The sequence below is a fragment of the Falco cherrug genome, chromosome 4 (genome assembly GCF_023634085.1).
Source record: "Falco cherrug isolate bFalChe1 chromosome 4, bFalChe1.pri, whole genome shotgun sequence".
Classification (NCBI taxonomy): Eukaryota; Metazoa; Chordata; class Aves; order Falconiformes; family Falconidae; genus Falco; species Falco cherrug.
Window position 1 is genome coordinate 5,329,522 of NC_073700.1, and position 25,426 is coordinate 5,354,947.

Genomic DNA, 25,426 nt, shown 5'->3' on the forward strand with positions numbered 1-25,426 from the left:
GCTTTTTCTAGCCCACAGTACTAAGTGCCTTCACAATTCTTAATTTCAGGCAAGGAAGGAAGCATCATTTTCATTGCCGGGACTGGCGACTCAAGCTCTGCAGGTAAGATGCCTTGCATTAGCTCATACACATTGCAAAAGGCCAGGCAGGGAGCTGCATCCAAAGCTTCACAGTTCAACCCATGGTTTTTCCCCCTAACATCTTTTTTCACCTCATGGTTTGAATTCTAGTATCGATATAATATGATACATGGCATTCAGGCACGTTTTTTTGTAATGGGGAAAAAAACACCACCCTAGCTTCTTTTGTTTAAACATACAGAATCTGCTTTGTGTGAGGAGCAGCTGTGCAAGTATACTTACAAGTAGACTTCCCGTGGGTTTTCTCACAATTTGGACAATGATAGATGTCAATATCTGGTGCCTCTTCTTCTTCAACACCCACACAGCTGGAATATATGAAGGCAAATACTACATTAGCTTGAGTCCACCTCCAAACACACAAGCACACAATGAATAATGAAAAAAACCAAACCCCAATAAGCTGCGCATTTACTATGCAGCTATGCTGTCTGCTGATGATGGCATCAAAGCAAAGCTTAAGTGCTCCTTACAGTAGTACAGTCAGATGGGATTTTTTGCAGCCTGCATTCCTGATGTGGCACTAAAAAAAGGGGTCAGTCAGAAGTCCACTACCAGCTCACTGTGGACCTCTATTAAAATATGGCAGAGAGTCCCAAAGATTTTTTTTTTCCCAGGGAGACCATTTTGTATCTACATAGAGTTCTCCAAGCACCATCCCACGTAAACCTAATTAACAAAACACATCTTCTTTACCAAGCATGTATGGACAGCTGCTAGGTACCAGAGTAATCTTGGCAAGCTATACCATATGCAAGACTTCTATAGGTTCCATCCCTATTACAATATATGAAGATGAGGAGGAAAAGAAGACACATAGCTCACAGCACTGCTTGTTGCCAAAAAGATGGGTTGTATCATGGCAGCTGCTTAGAACACCCACCAAGATTATTTTGGATGGCACAACATATGCAACAATACAGCGTGGCCTGCGGGCACGCTGCATCAATACAATCCAATAGCAGAGCACAGCGCTGGGGAAAAACAAAACTAAACTGCAATGGAATGAAGTACCCAAGATAAGAAGTCGTTGCACAGTCAAAACACCGCACAGCAAGTCAAATAATCAAACCCCAGCATGGCACTGTTCCTCTCCCAATGGAGGAAAAGCAAACAGGATTCTGATTCTGCTTGCTCGGTCTGAAGTAGCCCAGGCTGCAAGCACATCTGCAGCACAGAAAAGAATTTCAGCTGGGTGCTGTGAGATACAGCTCTTGTGTCACAGCTCCATGAGAGCTCAACTAGGCAAGAGGATCCACAAGAGGCCACAAAGGTAGCTGCACCTTAACCACCTGCACAAACAAGGCTAGATCATACCGCGATAAGAGCACTCCTGCAGTGTCTCTACCTCACCACCTGAAATGCCTTCTCAGTGCTCTTCAGTTCGCAGAAAACACTAATACATCTCTTCTGCTGTAGAAAGGGTTTGGGCACAGGTCATGGCAATGCCATCTCCATGCATACGGTAGCGTTCAGCCTCCTCGCATCCCGCCAGCAGTACAAAGTGGGGATTAGAGCAGGAAGATGAATTCAAGAGTTTTTAGCTGCTGGTTCTGACCCATAGGAAGTAAAAGAGAGGCTGTTTGTTCCTCTCCCACAGGCAAGGCCACAGGGTGGGTCAGTTCTGCCACATGCCCTACAGAATCTCTCAAACCACTCACTGTATTCAGTCTCTTTAAGACAATACCAAAGAGTCCAGAATTACAAACAAATAACTAGAGAAATTCATGTCGGTTGGATACACCAGCCATTACTGAACGTGAGGGTCTAGATGCAGGAAGGCCCTAAACTCCTGGCTGCTGGCAGACAGGAAGGTGCACGAATAAAGGAAGGATAACGCATGATCATGCATGCCCACCTCTTCTATGCTTTTTTAAGCCTTGCAAATCACTGCTGTTGTGAACCAGCTACCTAGCTCCATGGAGCTCAGAGCTCTTCTGATGTCCGTGGTGGGGGGTGTGCACATGTGTGCATGCACACACACAAACACACGCACGCTTGGGGCAGGAGGAGTAACTGTCGAAATGCACGACAACCCTCTCTGTTTACAAAGGTGGGTTTGAAGCCACTTTTGAATCCAGGGCACAAGCTGGTGTGTAACTGTACGCATCATGATTACAAACCACAGATCTATTCGCTTTTAGAAAGAGCATCAACAAACCGATGTCTGCAACCAAGCCGGGAAAAGCCAAACTAGCTAAGATATGGAAACAAACCTTTTTTATAACCAATGTAAATTTTTTGTCAAAATAAGATCCTGCCAGAAAACTCTGCGGATATTTTCATCCTGTTGCAGCTGCCAGTCTGCGTAGGGGACCCAGCTCCCTCCAAACCAAAGAGCACAGGGTGACAGAAGCTTTGCAACCAAAGCCAGAGAAGCTCTCATTTTTGAGTTCAGCCTGTGGACAGGCCAATAAACAGGACATTATTGGGGAATTGTGTAAAAGCAACTGCAGATTTGGCTGATTATTTTTTTTATTAAACAGTTACTTGAAAAAACACAAAATTGTTGGGTCTCCCTGGGCAGACAGCATGGAAAACTGAGGAGTTGGTTTGTGGACAGGAAAAACCATCACAAGAATCCAGTCCTCAGATTCAGTATATACAGGCAGTATAATACCAGATTGAGCAGCAGAAAATTTAAACAAACCCAGCCAGATTAGAGCAACCATAAGAGAATGTAGAGGATTCCTCTACCCATAAAGCTGCGTCAGCTGCTTATGCCACTGGATTCAGCCTGTTAAGCTTAGTAAAGGTATGGATTAGGCTCTATACAAGGGCTTGAAAAGTCTATATTTAGCTAAACTAAGGAGATAAGACCCTTGGGCGCTGCATGGATTGCTGCAGGAGGAGGTATGAAAAGCTACTGCACTGGGCAAAGACTTCAGTGTGGTGGGAGCTATTGTTCTGAGAGCAAGTAAAAATATTTAACTAGAACAAAACAGAGAAGTAAAAATAACTGACCTCAAACTCAAACAGTCCTCTAAAAGATGCAGTCAACTTTTCCAGCTACAACATGGCTTTTGAATAAAGTTTGGCCATTTACAACTACTCGTGGGCAGAAGCTGCTGTCCCTGCTGTATGGGAAACTGCAAGTACAAACTGTTCAAGAAATACCCTATTGAAATGCCTCAGGTAATCTTTAACCAAAATGTGCACCAGTTCCAGTTTGTGCCCCTTTTCTCAACAAACAGAGCTTGACTTGCCAGGTATTTCCACCAGCAGAACTGTTTGTGAACTTCCACATGAAAATATATAGGCATAATAAATTGAATTTCCATAGTTAAAGACAGACTGCTAGAGACAATCCCTCATGAACGTTCCTGCCAGAAGAGGAACAAAGATTTCTTGCTGGCTATCTTGGTTTTATGGGGCAAGGTTTTGGTAGCAGTGGGGCTGTCAGCTCCACAGCAGTGACCTACCCTTGGGCTGGTCTCCAGAGCATTTGCACCTGTGAATGAGAACCAGGAGGAGATTGCCAGCTTTGGCAGGAATCAGCTCAGAGTCCTGAAGCGGTCTCCCGCCTAATTTACAAATGTATTTTTTCTGAGTGGTTAATTAACAACAGAATGGTATCAAAGCATTTCTCCAGCTGAAGAAAACCAAGTCATCTCTAGCAGCTGAACAGCGCTGCCCTCCCCTTACCCCCCCCCAGATTCAAGCACGAATGGCACTTTGTGTTTCACTTTTTTTTTTCTTTTCTTTTTTTCTTTTTTTTTCATGAGAACACTCCACTTTGGTCCCTCCAATTTCTTTTTTCAACCCTATTTGCCTGAGAGAAACACAAACATGAAAAAGACTCGAGCCAAGCGTTTGACCCCCTACAACGATCAAACGGGCTCCGAGTCAGGCAGCGCAGGATCCCAGGCGGCGTGCTTGGGAGCAGCCTCCAGCAACGGGCCCTGCACAGCCAGCCCCACACTAATATGTCAATATGAGCCCTGGATGTGTTACCATTGACAGAGAAGAACTGGGTAAAGCTCTCGGTAGCACTTTTGTGATTATTCAGATCCACCGATGAGATAAAAAGGGACATAAGAGGTCCAGCAAAGGAACCACAAGGCAGTTTGCAAGGCAGAGCTTGCAAAAGGATGCGCAGGGAGCAGAGGGTCGTGCGGTGGGAGGCAGAGCTGGAAGCAACTTCGTGAACAACAGCAGGAGCAGATTTATTTGCTTCATTTGTACTAGCAGACCAAGAATCCGTTTCAAAAAGCCCGTAAGACACCCCAAAACAGTGTGCTGACATCCCAGCAAGATCTTGCCCTGCTGCAAGAACTCACAAATCAAGTAGTGCAGCATTTATGCCCCAGCAGTCTGCAAAAGAGATTGTTAAACACATTCTCCTGTTTGCACAGCAAGGGTACCTCACAGGCACCACGGTTTTGCACTCGGAGTTGTGTGCGGGTACAAAGAGGGTGTCCTCCAACAAAGTATTTAGGGGTGGATGTCTCTGTCTGTGAATCATCTCCAGCTGCTGCTTTTTAGATGTGTGACAATTAAGGCATTTGGCAGGGGAAAGCGCCAGGTTCCCAAAGCAGATTAGAAGGAGAAAACTTTTACTCGGTGAAGAATAAGCAAGTAAGGAAAGAAAATTCTCCCCAGACAACCTCCAAAGCCTCACACTCGCTGTCCCATCGGTGTTAACGCGTGAGAGGCTGCAGCTGTAACCTGCCAGCTGGGAACCAGGGAGGCAGCGGGTGAGGAGGGTGAGGATGCAGGACACAGGGACAGCAGCCCCGTGGCAGCAGCCAGCACACACCCCTCACCGCTGTGCTCACCTAGAGAAACCTTGTTCCACATTTTTGTCCAAATGCAGTAAAGATGGCATAAGTGATTCATTATTGTGTGTCCAAGAATACCTTGTCGGAACAATTGAAAACAATTTAATGGTTGATTTTAAAGTGGTATTTAAGTGACTTAACTCAGGTTAAGGCAATGTAAAATTAATCTGATAATGAAATAAAAGTAAAACATTATTACTGATGCATTTGAATTTTACCAAAACTGTTACAGGAAAAAAATAGTAATAACAGAAAGTAAAGCCTTTGATAGTGCAGCTGTTTAGGCTGATATATCACACATTTTACAGTGACTTAAACGAGAATTAGCACAAACAGAAGCATTTGCAGTCAGAGGCTACAAATCACATTTTTATTAGAAACTCTGTCCTTTGCAACTTTAAAATTATATTTCTTCTCTGTCCACAATGAAGAGATGTTCAAATTTCAGTGTTCTGACAAAGTTAGTGACAATTTTTTTATTCAGGCAACAATAATAAAAGGTGCATAAATTGGAAGTGGTTTTATAACATGAGTGTTTATAAAGACCTTGATTTGTCATCTTCAGTGAGATGACATATAAAGTAATTTTAGGAGAAAAATTAAACCACATAATATCCATCCTATCAAAACCGTGTAATCTCCATTATCAACCAGAAGACAAGTATAGAAAAACATCAAAAAATAAAAACAACCAAACAAAAGGCTAGTTGATAGGAAAGAAAACAAAATCTACTGATTCACAAATAGAGCAAAAGGAAAAATAAGCTAAGATCATAACTTCTGAAAACAAAGCTGTACATTTCATCTGCTCCTGAGAAGCACTCTTCAAACATAGCACAAAGACGAAATATAAGGTGTTCAAACAGACAACTGAGTTTGTAAGAAAAGTTGGAAGCCAGCACAGATGGGAATGGTGGCAGCTCCTCAGGATGCTCAGCACCTGCACGCTCTTGGAGGGCTGATGCTGTATCCTTCGCTCTTCGCTAAAGAGCCACGGACCACGCTGACTGCAGATGGGAAGGGGCACCCTCACCCCCACCTCACCCCCCGACTTACAGGTCCCAATTTCCAGAGTGGGGAAAAGCCCACCTCTCCCTACACCGTACACTTTATCTGCCAAGAAGGTCAGTACAATTGTACCATTTTGTAGCTGAGGAACCGGTCATGGGCAGGACTGGGGGGGGTTGCTCAGGTTACCAGCAGGCCAACGGCACAGCCCAACGCAGGGCACAGGTCTTCAGTGCCTGCTGCTTCCATGGACAAACATATTGTTCAGAATTTGCAACTAACAAATAAATCACTGGACTAGCTGTTGTATTCTGTATATTTAACGTAAATTCTGTTTTCAACCTTTACCAGGAGCACGCTGAAATCTTAGAGAATTTTAACACTGGTAAAAAATGACACTTTGATACTTATTTCATACATCTGCTGCTTCTTCCCTCCCTGAATCAGTCCAAATGCAAGTAACTTTTATTCCCAGCCACAAACCTGGGATACCAGCATTGCGCTAAGTCTTGGAAAATGGTGATTGATTCCACACTCCTCTTCTGCTTCTCCCAGAAGCTGGAGATAGCGTCAATGGTCTGTAAGCCAGGAGGGTGAAGGGTTGTGCTGATGGGCCCTTCCCACGTGCTGGGGGTCTGGCAGGGGCACAGGCAGCAGGGGCTCAGGCCAGCTGCTGGCTCCCAAGCAGCAACCAGCCGCTCCACCCCGGCTCATGAGGATAAAGCATCAAAGCCCCAGGTGGGGCAGCTATCACAGTGCAGAAGAGGTATTCACGGCATTTTTGTAGGTAATAAAGGTAATAATTAGTAATTAACCTGAGCTCATCCCTATCCCTTAACAACTGGTATAATTTTTTGCTGTGACATTTATGATGCGTTGCACAACAATGCCCTTCCTTAACAAGGTGTTGTTTGTAAGGAAGATACCCATCCAGTTTCGGAAGCCTCTACCATCTGAAAAAAATATACAGGTACTGCACAGGAACATAAGGACTTCCCAGCAGCAGAGAGACTCACACTTCACCTTTTGATGCCAGGCCAATGTTAAGTGACAGCAGTTTCTTGTGTCCACATCACTGCATGCAGAAATGCAATGGCCAACATCATGGATACAAGGGATGTTAAGAAATACAAAAAAAAGGGAAAGAAAGAGGCCTTTCCAAGAGCAGCGAAATGAGCTGTTCCTTGGATTTGCACCTCGTGTGCTGTTTTTCTAGTGGCTGTTACCAGGTGAACTCTGACCAGGGCTCTTCCATGTGTGCTTTCCAGCATCTAAGAGGCAAACAGACAAGCCTTTTCCTAAGCAGAAGGATTTGTCTCATCGAATCAGCCATGTATTTTCACAAAACATAGAAGAATATTTTAGACCTCAAGCCTGCTGTCAGATACGGTTAAAGCAAAACAGCAAGTTCAGATGTCATTTGGGAGAACAGAAAGATACACGTATCAGCATCACTTTGGTAGGAGACCTCAGAGCAAGCAGGAGAAACCCCACGTCTGCTGACTCAGGCACACATGCAAGTGTCCAGTACATGGGACTTGTTGAATTAGTGGCTAAACGAGAGATAACCCCAGCTATACTGGACAGCTAGTATTTCACGTCACCTTACACGCTCACTCTTGGCACATTAGAAACATAAATTCAGAGGGACAGACCTCCTCTCCAAGCCAAACTGTACCTGTGCGGAACCCAGTAGCAGCACGGCAGCTTCAGCAACAGGCAAACATAAAGGCAAGGAAAATCTGCACTGCTGATCGGCTTGTTACGACTGCCTTTAATCCCAAGAAAATGACGTAACTTCTTTGACTCAATTTCTCCACCTGTAAAGCAGTAATATTAATACCTGCCTGATAGCCTCGAAGGCTGCTGTAGTATAATTAACCAACACTTGCTCGGTGCTTTGAAGATGCCAATCTCTGCAAGTGCTGGGTTGTGCTACCTCCACGCAGAGCTTTTGCCTTAGAGGTTTCTCTCTACTGCCTGCAAATTCTCCTGTGGGAATTCACAAATAAATATCTTCCTGGTAGCATTAGCCTTTCCTGGGCTTCACAGCTCCACACATTTTCACGCTTACTTTTTTAAACTAAAATTTACATTTGCGTTTCCGCAATTCTAGGCCCAACGCTGGGGCTCGTTGAAAGCAAACACACTGTGTATTTGAAACAGGAAGAATCAGCCTCCTTCGGCTTACAAAAATCTCGAAGGGACTTCTTTTCTGTTCTACACAATTTTGACCATGTTCCTTCAATCTGAAGAGGTCAGAGGAAGAACCAGAAGAAGGTGTAGCTGCTATAGCCAGTAGAGAGCCTGACTCTTGGTGATTTCATACTGTCTAAGCGATGCTGACTATCGTCAAGCAACCTTAGACTGCGCCTTAGGAAGGAAATGTCCACGCAACTATTGCTGCCGGGCTACAAACAAGTACATACAGCATATACCAGGAATACTGCGTGCCGACACAGAACACGTACTCAAATCACTCAGATGCCACCCGTGCTTCTGAATAGTTGCCGTGCCCATAAAAGCCACAAAATCATTCAAGTGCTTGGGTCTGGAACCATGAAGTTAAAAAAGTTTTACTTCAGCAAACAGGCACAACAGCATCAGTCCTGCAGCTTCCTGCTGGCTGCGTGTTGTTAAATGCGAGCACAGGGGTAAGGGTGGTGCAGTGTGCTCCAGCCCTTCAGATCAGGAGGGCATGGGGGGGCAGCAGCCCTGGCTGGCCCTGAGTGTCCAGGCGGGATGTGAGGTCAGCGCCAGCACCCCAGAGCAACCCCAAACCAGCCCTTCCCAAGACCCATATCCAAACTCCAACGAGCAGACGGGCATGAACGGGACCCGCTGCTGAAATGGGGGACTGCAAGTGATGCTCTCCTTACTCTTCAAATATGCGTCCCCTCTGACGTGCAAAGCCTGGTCCCACCACCCTTCCCAGCACCCAGAGAAAGAGCTGTGCTCTCTCAGGGCACAGGGTGGGATGCATCACCATTTCTACCTTATTTATTATTAGGTAATTCTTTGGGGCATGGGGATGTTGCCCACTCTTTTTGATGTTTGCAATTATACTGGGAGTTAATCGCTTGCTTATAAAGTAGGTGCCCTTTACTTTTAGAAAGACGAACAGAGTAAATCTGTTTGTTACAGTCCGGGTGAGAAATGCCAGCAGGATTGAATTACAGCAAGGAACTGCTGTCTCTGCTTCTTCGTCCCTCCTCCTCAGCCAGTTGCATGAGTTTTGCTGTCTTGGATAAACTTTCCTCTTCGGTTGACTGAACCTCATTTTGCATTTTTTTTTTTCAAACTTGTTTGCAGGCAGTATGCAGCAGAGAATTAGCCCTTTGGGAGAAAGCATGGATTACTTGACCTTTATAAAACTATTTGTAAAAGTGAGCAAAATTGGGACCTCACTGAAAAACAAACATTACAGCCAACTCAGCCAGCTGTAGAATATTTTTTTATTCCAAATGGCTGAGGGACTTCACGGATGTTCCTGCCCAGTGCAGGTGCTTGGTACCTCCTTGATTAAGGGATAATAATCTGCCCAGTTTCTGGTGTCAAGACCCTACCTCTGCAGTACATAGGCATCCAAGTGGATGGTCCACCTGTATGTTTATCACAGAGCCACATCTGCAAAGGGCTCAACATAAATCTCAAACCCCGATGATGTGAAATGATCGGCTGCTTGGGATAGGGACTTGCTGCTCTTGCTGAAAGGGGCAACCCACACCGAGCGCTCTGGAGAGCAAAACTCACAGGCAGAGTTTTAAAAACACAGATTGAACATTTTTCAGAAGGTGCACCCAAATTGTAAGGAAAGCTAAAATAAAAGTAAGCATAGAAACAAAATGCAGACATTGAGGATTTAAATGACATTCATAGAATTACAAATTTTATGTAATCAATATTCAGATTGTTCAAGCCTGAGTCATAAAACAAGTTTTAAAACACCAGAAACAAATAATATTTAGCAACTATTATTATAGGATATATTTCCCTAAATTATAATAGCTTTGTCTCTATTACACTGAACACTATTAATGATAATCCGTCCTCAGTCACTATTTTTGCAAGCAGGTTAGTTGTTGTGGAAAAAGACATCCTGTTTTTTGAAGGCATTGTATCTGATCCACTTGCTGAAGTCCCCAGTGATTTCTGTAACCTCAACATATCACAAAGGAAATAAGTTTAAAACACTCTTCAGAGAGTTACTGTTTTTACATGGTTGCATTGCTGTTATTCATTAAGCAGAAAATACTGAACTACTCCAGCGGCTTAGATACATAAAACCCACTTTCAGCCTCTACTTGCACTGAAAACACCATAAGGAAGATTCTTCTGAGTTGATGGTAAGAAGATGAGTCCTTAAAATACATTGCACACTACACCATTGCTTCACCTGAGGAAGGAACGTGTTAGAAGAAGAATTGTAATTTTTCAAACCAAAAGAAGCAGCAAAAAACAAGGGGGGTGTGTGGGGTGGGGGGTGGGTTGTCATGAAGCAAGCAGCTGCGTGAAGCTGAAGAAAGAAATGGGTGCGATTTTTAAAATCATCCACGGAGCCACTTAGAAGCCCAGGTCTGATTTACATTACTGGTATTCACACTCTGAAGCCTCTGAGCCATATGTTAGTTACTACATATTCTTGTTAGTAAATGAACTCTGTGAAGCATTTGATGCTTGCTAAATTGCTCGTCCCCGTTACGCTGAGAGACAGTGAGCTCTGCCATGCAGCCACCTGACCATGACTCTCCATCCCTTGGTCACACTCCTGACCCCTTTCAGGCTCTGCAGAGCCAAATTCCTTACAAAGCAGCACAGGTTTGGCTGCATTTTTCTTTCCTTCAATTGTGTAGATGTATTTCAACTACGAGCCAGACTCTGGATGCTGTTCTAGTCTTTCTGGGCTGCTCTTTGGGCACAAAGGACTGAAAAATTGCCCTAATTGCTCAGCTGGGAATTATTGCAGCACAGGGGAATGCCTGGGTGCCACAGAAATTACCTAATTTCATATCAGGTAAAAAAAGTGCTCAATAATGTACCAAACACAAGGCTAATTTAATTTTTCTTTCTTAAAAACATACAGTTCTCCCAACTGGAGTAATGCAGAGAACCACGATCTCACATATTTAACACACAGAAAGAGGAGTGGAGCCCCAAGGAGCTGTTACAAAAAAATCTCTTTATCTCTTTTAATATCATGTTTAGCTAATGTAATTACTTAGCAGTGGTTTCCCAACCTTTGTTGGTCTGTGGAGTCCTGTATGTTTTCCTGACATCCTCCACAGAGCAAATGTAGGGCTACTGACATCAGGTTTATTTTCTTAGATCAAAAGTCTGCTAAAGGCAGACAGTGATTTCAAGGAGTCCCTGGAACTTGCTGGATTAGAAGACTCTTTTCTGTCTCCTGGAGAAACTAAAAAAGATATGAAACACTTTAGGCTTTGGCCAGCCAATCTTACAAGAAAGCAGGATCAACTCAAAAGCTCTTTTAATTTAGAAGAGCCACCCATGATGACAACCATTCCGGCACATTCGTTAAGGCACAAAGAGCTACACAGAGGTGTCGGTGCCTGAACCCAACAGTGTCATTATGCCTTCATCTCCTCAATCTGGATATTCAGTGGTGCTAACATGGGCCCAGTGTAGAATAACATTTACCTGTCCAAATAAATACTTAGTAATTAGCAACAATCTGTCCCATTTACTTGACAACATCTTGATGGCTGTCAACAAATTGATGGTATTACAACTCGGCATGGTAATACCATTTTCTCCCTTAACAAACTACCCAGATTTGAAGTTTGCTCTACTAGTTTTATTGCAAAGTGTTTTCCTGGTGCACCCAAGACTATTTCTTTATTGCAGCAGCTGTCTGGGATTTGAACACAAGTCAACATGCAGTCCACACCTTCCTTCTGGCCTCGCTGTCTCTCCTTTGCATGCCAAATTCCTCCCTGTTGCAAGAGCCAGCCAACATCACCATTCTCACCCAGTTATCAAGAAAGCCTCCAGGAAGAGCTGAGAGATTATTTTACAAACATCAGCTTGCGTAAGAATTCAGATTCCCTGGTTCTGTATTTAAACCCATTTAAACCCCCACAGTGCTTAGGAACCACAAAGCTTTACGTGAGGTGTTCAGTGTCAGGGAAACTCATGGAAAAAGCAGATTCTAGATTTATGTTTGAGACTATCCCCAGAAAAGGCATTTTGAACTTGTAAACTAGAGGTTTTGCACAACCTGAACCTAAGACATTCGCCTGCACCTAGGAGATGTACTTGTGAGAACATGATATACACACATACATGGAGGCTTCATGACCTGCAGAGGTGTCTCCGTGCTGTAGTTACCAGGTGAAGTTACCTGCAGTGCTTTCCAACCTCTTCTCTGGACACTGGATTTCAAGACAAGAGCTTCAACTATTGCTCCTCCGCAGAGGCTGGAATCAAATTACTCTCTTGGGTCTGTTTACAGGGTGCCACACAGCTTGTTCACGTGCTGGAACAACACGGCTCCATTAGCAAACGCTCTGCCCAGGCTCATATAACCTCCTCCACTGGCTCCGTCACACTGGGGGAGTGCCTCACCCAGGGGCAACCTCTGCCCTAACATTCTTGCTGTTGGGGAGGTGGAGCAGCCAGACAGTTGTTGCTGCAGTGTGAAGCGAGGGTGGAAGAAGGGGGGAAACCGCAGCCTGCTTATCTCTTCGGTAAAGCTGCACCTGGCACTTCTGCAGCTGCACCACTCGCAGTACCCGAGCTAGCGGAAAAGCTTTGGCAGCACTGCCCTGTGAGCCGTCATTAGCTCAGCGAGCCTCACGCAAGCTCAGACCTGCAGTTCTGCTCCCTCCAGGAGAAATGACAAGCTGTAAGCAGTGGCCGAATAACCCCCTGGAAGCAAGTACTGTTTATTTACAATAAACCTCCCTCGAAAGTGACAGTACGCCTGTCTTTCCCCTAACTGTTCCTGCCCTAGAGTAGTCTCCAAGAAGCTTTCTCCCCGTGTAACTCGAAAGCCACCACTGTTCTGCTCTTAAGAAGGTGTTTCAATGGGTTGACAGTTTTTTTGATCTCTTAAATCCTCAGATTGCAAAACGTGACCCGAGAGAAGAGAAGGATTCTTTGAGCAAACAGTTTGACTTACTTTTCAGGGGTGCACTGGGACATGCCAGGGCGTCCTGGGTTACTCTTCCACACACTTCTCTGAATGTAAATTAGGACAGCTGTTGAAAAATTCTGATAACCCAATAACCTCTTCACACTTACTCATACAATTCTTTAAAGTAATTATTAATTAAGTTTGGTCAAAGCAACCAGGATACATTTAAGTTTGAATACTGAACATGTTCAACACAACTGTTCCAAATCCACCAGTCTTTGAAGTTATTCTGGACAGCAAGGAGCTCCAACCATCACTAGGCATTCATGGAAAAGGTTAAGCTTAGCTTTTGCAGCCCTGACAATAACGGAGGCTACGACTCCATTGCAAGTGGGTACCAAACAGTCTAGGACCCTGCACATCCACACAGGGTTCTAGGCTGTGGTGAAGCCTGTGCTACTTGCTACTCACATCGGTTCTCAAATTGACCAACCTAAAACTGCTGCTGGTGAGCTTACGTACACTTCAGCCTAGCTGTAGTGCAAATGGACAGACACCACTCCTGAGGGTCCACGCTCACAAAAACTTGCAGTCTTGGAGACACAGGTAAGTTCCTAGATTTCCAGAGACTAAACCCATTTCCTTCCCCATAGCACCCAAGAACCCCAGCACTCCATCAGGAAAGTAACAGGTTTTTGGAGATGGATGTTCACTAAATCGCAGGCAGCAATATAAACACTGGGATGCCGTTCCAGAGAAACAACAATCTTTACCATGAGCAGCATGAAAATCTCAATGTCCTGTCACAGGTGTCTCCGTGCTCATTTCAACATGTTACAGGTCACTAATTTCAAAATGTTCCCTTACAAAAGGCAAGAAATTCACCAAGGAAATGGTGGTGGTCTTTGCTTAGGTGTGCACACCAATGAATCGTTCCACTCCTTAGTTTTGCTCTCCATGAGAACCTAAGAGGCAGAAAGACACAGTTCTGCTTCTCTGAAGCAACAATAAATAGGTCATGCGACAGGCAGAGATGTAATCTCACTCTCATTCTTGCTTTAAGCAAAACATATATTTACAAAGTGAAAATAGTACCGAAGAGACAGGAAACCCATGTAGAAGACAAAATATTAACATAAATAAACTGTGAAACATCCTTACTGCACATTTCCTGATCCAGGAACATAAATAGCGATTCATATGAAAAATGAGATGTGTATTTCCTATTGCACACTGTCTTCTAGAGGCTGACACCAGCATCATGGTACCGTAGAAACAATACTTTCCCAATCATCAAAAAGGTGTTGAGCTAAAATGCCTGGCAAAATGTAAATTCACACAAAAATTTTAATCAGCTGAGCCAATTTGCACTCTTAGAGTCCATCCCCTTCTATGCATGTGGGAGCCAAATTTGGATCTGCTTATGTCTTATTAATAGAAAGAAACCTAAATATGAAAAATGAAATAACAAAGGGAAAAAACACCTGTATTGAGACAAGGTACAAGCATGCCAGTCTTCCTAAGGCTGTTTTTCAAATATGCACAGATCCACCTCACATCTTCTCATGACTGGGTGTTTTCATTTTGTGTCAACACCTTTTTCCTGGGTTTCAGAGGAAGTTCTATCTTACAGTCCCTTTTGTCATAGTAATACTCAAACCAACTATTTCCTTCAGTTTAGCCTCTGATTAAATTGTAACATTGCATTTTTATTTTTTTTTAATTCACTGCAAAGCACTTCAATTTGCAGAAGAAAACTCTATAAACTTAGATCCTCTGACATCAATAGTGGAACTTGTCAAATGTATCACCTATCCTCTCAGAATTTAAAAATAAATAAATAAATCATTTCTGTAGCTATCCACCACTGGAGACAAAGAAGACACAGCTATGTCCATACTTGTATAAACCTGCATAGACAGACACAAAGACCAATTTTGTGTAACCACAGTCTTGACTCTCAATAGACTCCATGAAGTCCAGCAAAGAATTACTATTGATTGTATCTGGGAGACGCTCAGAGGCTAGTGTATCTGCAAAGAACCTAAGAGTCTAAGATTATCCATGTAGATGACAGACATTACATTGCTCACTGTCACCCATCTAGGGACAGGACTAGCCACACTCACCCCAACATATACTAAGCGGCACCGACAAGACTCGGAGGCAGAAGACACAGGAACAGTGTATTAGCCTCTCTTTTTCAGCCACTAAGATTGTAAATATCAGCAACGCACAGTGCTCACCGCTCAGCATAAATGCTGCCTGCAGTCTGGGGGTAGAGACTGACACAGCAGAAGTGTGTAGACGGCGGAGAGTTAAGAATAAAGCCTCAGATACATCAGTTATTGATAAACTCAGTCCCCAAGTCAAGCAGTCCTTCAGCATGTACTCATCGCTGATTTCACACCAAAGTTGGAATGCCATTCTGTAAGAAAATTTTACACAATCTAGGCCATTAATTGCAGCATTTTTCTACCAAGTAGCACTTGTACAAGGCATAACTCTCCAAGTGGCAACACTTAAGTCTTTGTTTAAAGCTCAGCTGTGCTCCCCTGCCCCTTAAATAACTGCACTGTGGGATTCGGATAAGGATGATGAAAGTTCTCCTCACTGAACTCAGTAAGAAGGAGCTAAATATTGCAGATCACCATCATATTTAAGGAGTAAAATGAGTCTGCGCTAACAGTAATTCAATCAAGCCGGACTTAGATGGAAAGCTTTGCCACTGTGGTGTCAACCACACCCCATTAAAGCCCACACGATGAGTTGGCTGTGATGACTACCACACCCTAAGCCTCCTGTAAGAGGATGGTTTGTGAGGGTTGCAGGGGTCCGTGTAGGTCTACACCACCCCTTTGTTAAAATAATGTACCCTTAGGTCTCTCTGGCTTGCAAAAAACTGTCATTGCCATCACCTGAATTCCCACAACTTCACTGAAACACAGGTCAGGATGCTAAAGTTTTTTAAGGAGTGAATGGACCATCCACCTCCCATGTGTGTTGAAATCAATGCCTACAGAGAAAATCTGACAGGTAGTGGTTCTCAAAACCAAGCAGTTCTGATATCAGCATGCAATTAAACGATAAAAGCAGAGATGTGAATCATCAATGCTTTTCCAGATCTACCAAGAAAACAATGAAGTCTTCCTTGGTTTTGGGCCCTGATGAACCACTGTGGTCATTTCTGGAGCTGTTTAGAGGAGGTCTTGATCCATACAACTGAGTCCAAAACAAAGCCAGGGGTCCACCTGCAAGACTGGAACCTTAGACTGAAAGTTCCTCAAAGCAAGTTGTGCTTCAGCAAGAGTGATGCCCATGGGCAGCTCCCTGCCAGCCACCTGCTGCGCAGGCAACAGCCGCTCACAGCCCAGCGCTCGTCCTTTCCAAACTGTGTCTGCTAAGGGCTCCTGAGACAACTACAAAAATGTACAGCTGGTGATTTTGTGCTTTGCCTTGTTATAAATAATAAGGTTACATTTTCTTCATAGATCTTTTGATTTTTTTCCTTTGGGAGACTTGCAGGTTTTAATGGCATTAATTCCTATTTGCCAACCTTGTCCATATAAATGAGGATGTTCATTAAATTAATGTTAAGCGATGAGCACTATAATTAGGACACATTTAAAATGCAGTGTGTCTAAATCAAAGACTGTCCAAGATGTTCTCTTTTGTATTAAGATATAATTCCAAGGAGGCTTACTGTTTAGTTTAAAATGAATGATATTTTCCAACAACCTCTTCTCACTAAGGCAATGTACAGACCAAGGCAATACACCACAGAGTGGCTCTTTCCAGTTGACATTTTTTCTTATGCTCTGCAGTATGATGTCTTTTATTAACTGTTATATTAATATTGAGTTTACTGTGTAATTTTTTGCTACTGATAGCAGTAAAGAAAGAAAGGGAAACAAAGCCACACAAAATATTGGGGGGCATACAACCAACACAGCTGTGATTTTGGGAAGCAAAATGTAACATCACAGTTTTGATGAGAAGTTGCCCAGGTTACAGCACTTGCTTTTATTGCATTTATTTTATTTCACTATTAACGGAGGCTCACTGAGGACACGTAAGTCAGACACATCACCCTTGAGGAGATAGCAGCTAATGTAAATGTAAGTACACCAGAGATGTTTACAACTTCAAGCCAAGGGCCAATTCATTCCTACAGCATCCTTTGTGCTGTCCCACAGAGATACCTCAGCAGTGTACCAAGCCCTTGGTGTTTGCCATTTTAGGCCAGACGGTCCACAGCTGCACACTGAGTTTTAGTCTTTGAATACAAAAGTTGCTCAGTGGGGTTCACTGAGTCATGCAGAAAATCCGTGGCGGACTTAAGAAGCAAGTCCAGCTCTCCCAATTCTTACTGCTGAAAGGCAACGCTCTCAGAAGAACAGACCAACCACAAATAAGCATAGGCTGAAAAGAAGGTTTCTAAATAGGTGGTGGGTGAAAAGTGCCAGATGAGACTCTTTTCCCCCTTTGTTATGTTATATCAAATCAAAATTCTATTTCATCTCGCTGTCATATAATTCAAAATAATTAAGGGCTTAGAGATTGACCCTGATGTTTAGTCACACAATTCCAGCCAACTGCAATGTCTGTCATCTGCGTAACATCAAAGGCAACACCTTGAAGAGGTCACCTTTACCAAAGACAACACAGGGAGAATGGCTTATGCAATTTTTTCCACAGCAACATATTCCCATCTATATCTAAAATTCACCATCTTCCCATGACAACTACACAGTCAGAGCCTGATTCTGTTCTCAGACACACCAGGCTACCACGTAGCACCATGCTAATGGAAATCAAGGAACTCCTCCAAATACAGTTGGGATTAGATTTTAGATCTTACGATTTCAGTTTCTTTCCCAAATCCATGCCCTAGTTACAAAGTCTGTCCTTGAGTTTCTTTGCTTGACTGTTGCCCCCTTGCCTTATCTTCTGGCAGTCCCAGCCTGGGTCAAATCCTCCACTCTCTGCCACACGCAGTACTTGCACTCTGTGCAGGACATCTGTGGGATAACCTGTTCCTGTGCCAAGGACTCACTGCTGAAAACACGGCGCTGCCAAACGCAGCCTGTTTGGCAGAGAAGTTGCTCGGCCCTGTGTGATTACAGCTGTTCTGATTTTTGTTCTGCCCCTTCTCCTTACTGGATTTCCCAAAAGCAGATGGGAAATAAGCCAAGAGGGAAGGAACCAGAGAAAGAGGCGATGGTAAAAAACAGGAACAAAACAAAACTCCAGGAAAAAATTGCAAAGCTAGAGCAAATTAAAAACAATAGGTCAAAAGTACATTAAACAAATAACACAAAAACTCCTCCTCTCCAAATCATCTGCTTATTTTTCAATTTATTCCTTGTGTAACTCGACTGAAAGAAGTGGCACTGGTCCACAAAAGAATCTGGCCACACACAGTAATAAAACCTGCTTTTTCTTCTAGGCTACATGGACATAAGGAGATTGCAGGGAGCCCAGAAGAGCTCATCATGATCCAGTAGCTGGAGAAGGTTACGAAGTCCAACCTGCTGGCTCGCAGACCACACTGTTACACGAGCGTTCAGAAGTGCCCCGTTGTAGCCCAGCAATGCAACAAAAGATGTCGATGAGGGCAATGAAGCTCCCGCTTTAAGGTGTAAGCCCATAGCCTGCAGGTGTGAAAAAAGAATTGGTCTGCACACATGTTTTTTCTCTTGCTTGCTTTGCTTTCGCTCTCCCACTCCTTCCACCAGTTACCTTCTGTTCTTTACATACGGTTTTCCATTTCATCTTCAACTGATGTGCCAGGTGCTAGCTAATGACCGCAAAACAGACACCAGGCAAAACTCCCCTCTGACTCACTGTGACAGCATCTAAGTTCCTCTTTTACAAAACATGAAAGAGATACATACCTGAACAGACCAATTTTTGCACTCCACAGAAGAATTCAAAAGTAAAAACACAAGTGGGCTGGTGGGCTGCACGCCTCCTACTGCCCTCTGCACGGTTGCTCCAGTGATGCCCAGGGGCAGCGTGGGGTCCCTTCCCCAAAACTCATCCCTCCATCCAGGCAGCACTCAGCTCCACAACCGACATGGCATCACCTCCACGCAGGGACCCAGGGAGGTCTCGACCCAGCAGTCAGGAGACAGGTGCCATAACCTCAGGAACAGCAGTGTGACAGGAACCAAGAAGGAAAATCTGAATCGGCCTGATCCAAGCTCCATTCAATTGGCACTAATTTTCCACTAAAACAAACAGGTTGGTATTACCTAAGTTTTAGAAAATGTGACAGCGATCAGCAACAGAATGAACACCTAACATGATCATTCTTCATAAATGTTCTCAGATGCAATTTTCACATCTTTTTAAATTTATGTTAAGCAATACAGAGAAATACAGCATGAAACCCCCACACATACTTGTATCTCCAGTAGTGAAAAAAGGCTGAAATTTCTGCAAATATATTTGTTCTCTCAGTGTTGAAGCTTTTCTGAGTGTTGAAGTCAAAAATAGTAGTGAAATATAATCTTTACTAATCAAACTTGCATTCACAATCACTAAATCAGCTTCCAAAACCATAGCATAAGGATGAGCCTTCTCCACTTAGATTTGTCCCTTCCAGTTCTGATCAAGACCTTAGGGAAGAGGCCACCAAGCACTGTGAGACCTAGGATTAAAGCACCAAGAAACTCAATTCCCATGTGCGTCTCTGCAGTGTATTTCAGTTTGTCCAGGTAAAAGGGCTTAATGCTTGGCCAGGAGCATCCCATGGGATGGAAACGTTCTCCTGGTCTGGAACCTCTGAAAGCACCAAAGTGTTTCTGGGTCGTGTCTTTTGTGTCAACACAAGTAACATTTCTTTCTCAGCAGGCCTAGCCCACTTGTTTACACACATGATGGCACACACTGTTTGAATCTAGGCTTTGTTAGCCCTACATATATAAAATCAAAACATTTTTGCCTTCGTCTCCTACCCATGGACCAAGTCGTTCTTGCTGGCAGTGGTGACGCATACAGTCTCCCAAGAAACATGGAAGGAGGAACAGAATGCTATGGAAGAGAACAGTCTCATCCACAACAAAATGGCCAGGTGCTCTGGAGATCTGCTTTAATGTAAGTAATTTTCATAAAATGACATTAAAATCTTGTGTTTTGTTTCTACCTCACAGATGACAGGCACTGTTGAGGAGAGACTTTCTAGTCTCGAACAACCCTTAGCACAACAGACCTCAACCTCCAGCAAAGACTAGATGCAAGACTGCAAAAAGTAACTGCTACACCTATTTGTAGGTGTCATAAAGCTTTTCTCACGTTTCAGTACAAACTCCTCATTTGTGACCTACAGCCAGCAGAAACCACAGACCTTTGCCATGCAAGACTTTAAACTACGTCCTGCTATGCACGTCAAGTTTGAGCAGAAACCACCCAGCTCCAAAGAATGACAGAGCAGAAAGGAGCAGGGGAAGTCATTTGAGAAAATATTTTTGCGAGAGTAAACGTGCTTGAAGTAGAGCGTTTTGCCCAGGAATCTGAAGAGTGTTTCTGTTGTGTACAGAGAAGGATAGACTGGGTCTCTTTCAAGGACAGGTCACTTCACGCAATGGCGGCTGTTTCAAATGACAGTCACCACCACCTGCTTTGTCCTAAGGAAGGCAGCAGCTTCATGCTTTTTGACAAAGTACATAGCTTTGGTGGTGGTTATCAGTTTACTGCACAGACTAGCCTGATGTTCACCTTACAGTCACGACGCCTTCAAACCTGTCATCCTCACAGCATACTCCTCATAGAAGCCTCCTGCCAGCAGGATAACTCCTCACACAAAGTTTCTTGATGGCTGAGACCTAACAAACAAATGGTGTAAATACTGAAGTTTTCCCACTGAAGTCACTGAGAGCTTTACATGAGTAAAGAGCACTTGCAAGCTGAGTACTGGTCCTGGGGCTCAGTCTAGATTTAAACTCTGTTGTTTTAGTGGCAGTAAACCAAAAAGTGGACTCGGGCATAAAACTGTCCTTTACCCTTCCTCCCTCTGGCTCCCGGCTCACCACCAGGCTACGCAGGCAACTCTCCAGGTCACTACAAATCCCTTCTCTAGCTCCACACACACTTCAAAACTTCTATATGAAATTAGGTGCTGGGGTGATCAAAACAAGTCATTATTTATCAGCTGCAAATAATCAAGACACGGAGTGCATTCTCTAATAGATCCTGAGAGTCAAGTGCAACAGTAAACAAAAAGTAATAGCAATGTACTCATTTTCACATACATGCTGGAAATCATAGGCTAAATCCTGCCCAGTGCAGAATGGTGTAGGAAATATAATTGTCTTGCAGAAAAAAAAAAAAGCGCCTCCTTACTTTATTGTATGATCAACAAAATTCTGTGATACCAGTGGCTCAGCACTTCTTCCTCACTTAACGTGTCACCTCCATTATTTAGCACTGCACCATTAAAAACTCTAGGATGCAGCCTGTATGAAAGTCACTGTCAAAATAGTCTTGTATTACAGCCACGTAACAAAACCGGCGTAAACTGTTCTCCTCAAGGAAGCGGTGTGATTTAGCGTTCATTTGTTTTCATTAGCAGGACACCTTCTGCGTGAGTACAGGTCGAAACTGCTTCAGAAAAGTGTCTATTCTTAGCAAGTGCCTTTTGTTCCTCAGCAAAAAAACCCCGTCCGGTATTGTTGTATAAATGAAATATTACATATCTTGAAAAAAAGGAAATCAATCAAACAGAACTAAATAAAGTTTCTAGATCACAGCAATCTAAAGTTACTGCACAATCAAAATCTCTGCCAGCATCATACTGTTAAGTGGCCTACCTAGAACTGCTGCATGCCAGCGACAAATATATTCTCAAAAGCTCAAAGCCAGAAACCCAAAAATCATCAATAACACACCGTTTGGTTTCTTGAGACCCCACAGACCAAGGTCACAGTCTCAAGGTTTAATATAACGAAGCATGCATCCACGACGGATGAGGAACATGGACACTTCCAGCTACCTAGCCACGATGTCTGCATGACCCCACAGACTACCACGGCTGACTCCAGTGGAAGACCAGTCTGAGTGAGACCTGGAAGACACCAGCCCACCATGGCAGCAGGCAGCACTGGGAATGACATTTGATTTCACCCTCAGGCTTTTTTTTCTGTCCCAAGGATTTGAAGATGAAAAACATCCCTACCAGGGATTCCACCCGACGGGTTGCTGCGTGGGCAAGTCACCTTCCTGGGAGAGGCCCAAGGTTGCCCTCAAGGACACAAGGCAGAAGGGACACCAAAAGCTGGGCTAACACCAACAACCAAGGAGTGGGAGCTGGGTTCAGCTGAGCCAGCTGAACTAATTCATTTCTCCTCTACTGCAGCACCACAACATGCAGCAACACAACCATCTAAGTACCACCTCGTAAAACATATTCCTATTTCTTGCCCTTTACAATTCTGGGAATTAACTTTTAAAAAGAAATACATACATATTAGCAAATTAACCACTATGTGAAAACTTTACAAATCAACCTCAGTCTCGCTACGACCCTGTCATTTCATTTCTCCTTCCAACAGGAATGTTACTGCAAACACTATGGGAATGACGCCCTGTCCCCACAGTAAAACCAGTCATGCAATAGCCACAACTTACCGAAATTTCTGTTACACTGGCCTATGATAAGCTCACATCTGCAATCCAGTACATCTCTCAGTATTTTTTCATTTTCTAATTCACCTTCCAAAAGCCATAGTACTTGGAACAACACTGTTCCCCCGCACTGCAACCACACTGGCACTACACCTGACCACAACACGGCTCAGGTGGATGAGAACAACAGGGATATCACACACGCTGCCACTGGAGATATCTGTGTCACTGCTCACATGTTAGCACTTACTCCTGCTTTCGGCTGACGTGCTGCCAGGACAGGCAGGCATTAGACCTTAGTGGGATGTGGGCAATCAGGGTGGCTGGAAGGTTTCCGTTAGTACTCCGCCATGCATCTCAAAGTAACTTGCTAGCTTTGGTAAACTGCAGGAAAATTTCCAGTTGATCAGCTCTGCCTAGTGATTAAGAGACCAACGTGAATTTACAGGCAAACTCCAGACAGATGAAAACAAAATTAGAAAAATATACATGAAGACACTCACTAGCCCAAAACACTGAACCATAATGCAGTGCTATTTACTTATTTAAACAATGTACATTATACAAACCAAGTATGTTAGAATTATTAACAAGAACATAACCATGTGCAAAAGCTATTTTACACTCCTGTCTTTCCAGCAGTAAGCAAGAGACCTGTGTTTAAATTGCTCGGTCCCCTCCCTTGGGCACATCCGCACTGTCTGCCCTCTGATACAACAGGTTGAAAGCAAGTAATTTTGCAGCCTGAAGACCAAGAGAACTTAACAGAAAGTTTAAACAAACAAATCCAATTGTTTGCAGTGAAAAACTTGCGTTCTCTCTCCACTTGTTTCCTTTGAAATACAGACGGATCACACCTTCAGCTAATGTAAATTGGCCCAGCCGTGCTGAAGGCAGCTGTAGCAACCTGCATCCATTAAAACTCGTGTCCCTATCTTTTTCCTTCCCATTTGTTTCATCCTCTGTCCCCAGTCCCTGCCGCACGTGCACAAGGCCTTCCAGCATCGTTCCCCTGGCTGCCAAGGGGCCAGCAGCTGCCCCTGCAGCTGGCAGAACGGCACTCTGCAACACCAGCCGCGGTCCACGTGGCCAGCCACCGTGGAGTGCCACGACTGAACCTCTGGCAGCCTGCCGAAAGAACCGTTACCGAATTTTAAATGCATCTTACTCTTTCTGGATTGCAAGCTGTGAGTGTGCAAGGGGAGGAGGGAGGAAAGAGAAGGACCTGCCCAGGTGGCTGCAAGTGTGTGTATGTACTTGCTCCCTACTAAAAATTACTTGCTCCCAGCTAAAAAATGTCCAACAAATCTTGCTTTATGAACACCTGCCATACTTGCCTGTGATTTTCAACACCCACATTCTCAGTAGCGTAAAGCTGTGCCTCAGGCTGATCCTTCTCAATCTTGTTTTCTTTTGGGGAATAATTTTCAGTTTCTGTGGATAGTTGAAGAAAAAACCTCTGTGCCCTTTGAATCAAGAATCAGAGAAGAAACGGGGCTTTCTCCCACTGCTGGGAAAGAGTTCAGATAATTTTCCTGTGCACAGATAACAAAATGGGTTTGGATTTCAACCTGGATAGACATGTCTGCACTTACATTTACACGGGTAAAGGTGGGTTTGAAAATAATCAAGCTCTGCAGAGGGGAAATATGTTTGAATCAGATGGTTTTAATTTTACCAAAATTAGATGATGTCTTTGCCTTCCTGAACACCAGTCTGAGGGCTCATTTACGCAGAGCAACATATAAGTAATTCTACGCTGAAGTTACACTTGTGTATGATCGTCTGGATTAAACATGTACATGGGAGGTCCACCAAGTACTAAGTTTTAGCACTTCAGTTAACGGGACTACATAAATACTTTAAAATAAAGTAATTACTGACTGTCATAGCTGCTCTGCCCTCTGAACAAAAACCATTCAAAAGGCTCAGGAAACACTTCTTCCTCGCCCAGACCAGAGCACTATTTTCACAAGCATTTTTGTACAAATATGAACCCAGAAAAGGGACCGCTTTACTTTGCCAGCCCCATCACCAATCCAGCTGCTTTTTAAAACAAGCAATCAAATGCTTACTTCTCCAGCAGCCGCCACGCACTGCAATATGCAGAGAAAACCACTATTTTAGGAAGGCAGAGTTTGCCATGCCTTCTAGCCACCCATCTACCACAACGACGATCTGGCCATTCTGCAAAGCACATATGAAGTCATACGTACTGCAAGATGTGCAATGTATGTATATGCCTAAGCTACAGATAAATGCAAATAGACATGTTACACATAAAACTAAACAGCACCAAAGCCCCAGGCAACATCATTAAATTTGTACAACAATAACCACTTGTACCAAAATTTACATAAAAACAATTCTGAGTACTGCATGCGTTTGATTTGCTTTAATTGTGACACCCATTTATATAACTTATTTTTAATATAATTGTAATTTGCATAGGCATTGTTATGCTAAGATCTCACTAAAAATACACATCAACATTTTCTTGGTTCTCATTTTCATTCACAGTACCACTTTTATGTATTTGTTGTATATATATATGTATATTTGTAAATACACAGCAGTCCTAATAGTACACTGACATTAACTTTTCATGCTCTGTTTTGCACGGCAGTGAGGCTCACAGGGGACGCTGCAACAATGAACTGATGGTATAAGGAGGGAAGAAGGAAAGGGAATGATTTTCACTGTCATATTTATGAAGAACTTACTGTATTAAAACCCACAACAATACAATTTAAGAATGACAAATTATTAACAG

The 25,426-nt window shown here is 43.6% G+C and overlaps 1 protein-coding gene across 5 annotated transcripts in view; it reads right to left on the reverse strand.

The window, feature by feature from the left end:
- PHF2 (PHD finger protein 2) overlaps positions 1-25,426 on the reverse strand; it is a 97,950-nt gene that overhangs the window by 42,917 nt on the left and 29,607 nt on the right. For all 5 annotated transcript variants that reach the window (XR_008731906.1, XM_055708147.1, XM_055708148.1 and 2 more), the window contains exon 4: positions 364-449. Coding sequence is in view for 4 of the 5 variants with exons in the window: in XM_055708147.1 (XP_055564122.1) it covers positions 364-449 (86 nt within the window). In the remaining variant the exon portion in view is untranslated. The remainder of the gene's footprint in view (positions 1-363; positions 450-25,426) is intronic.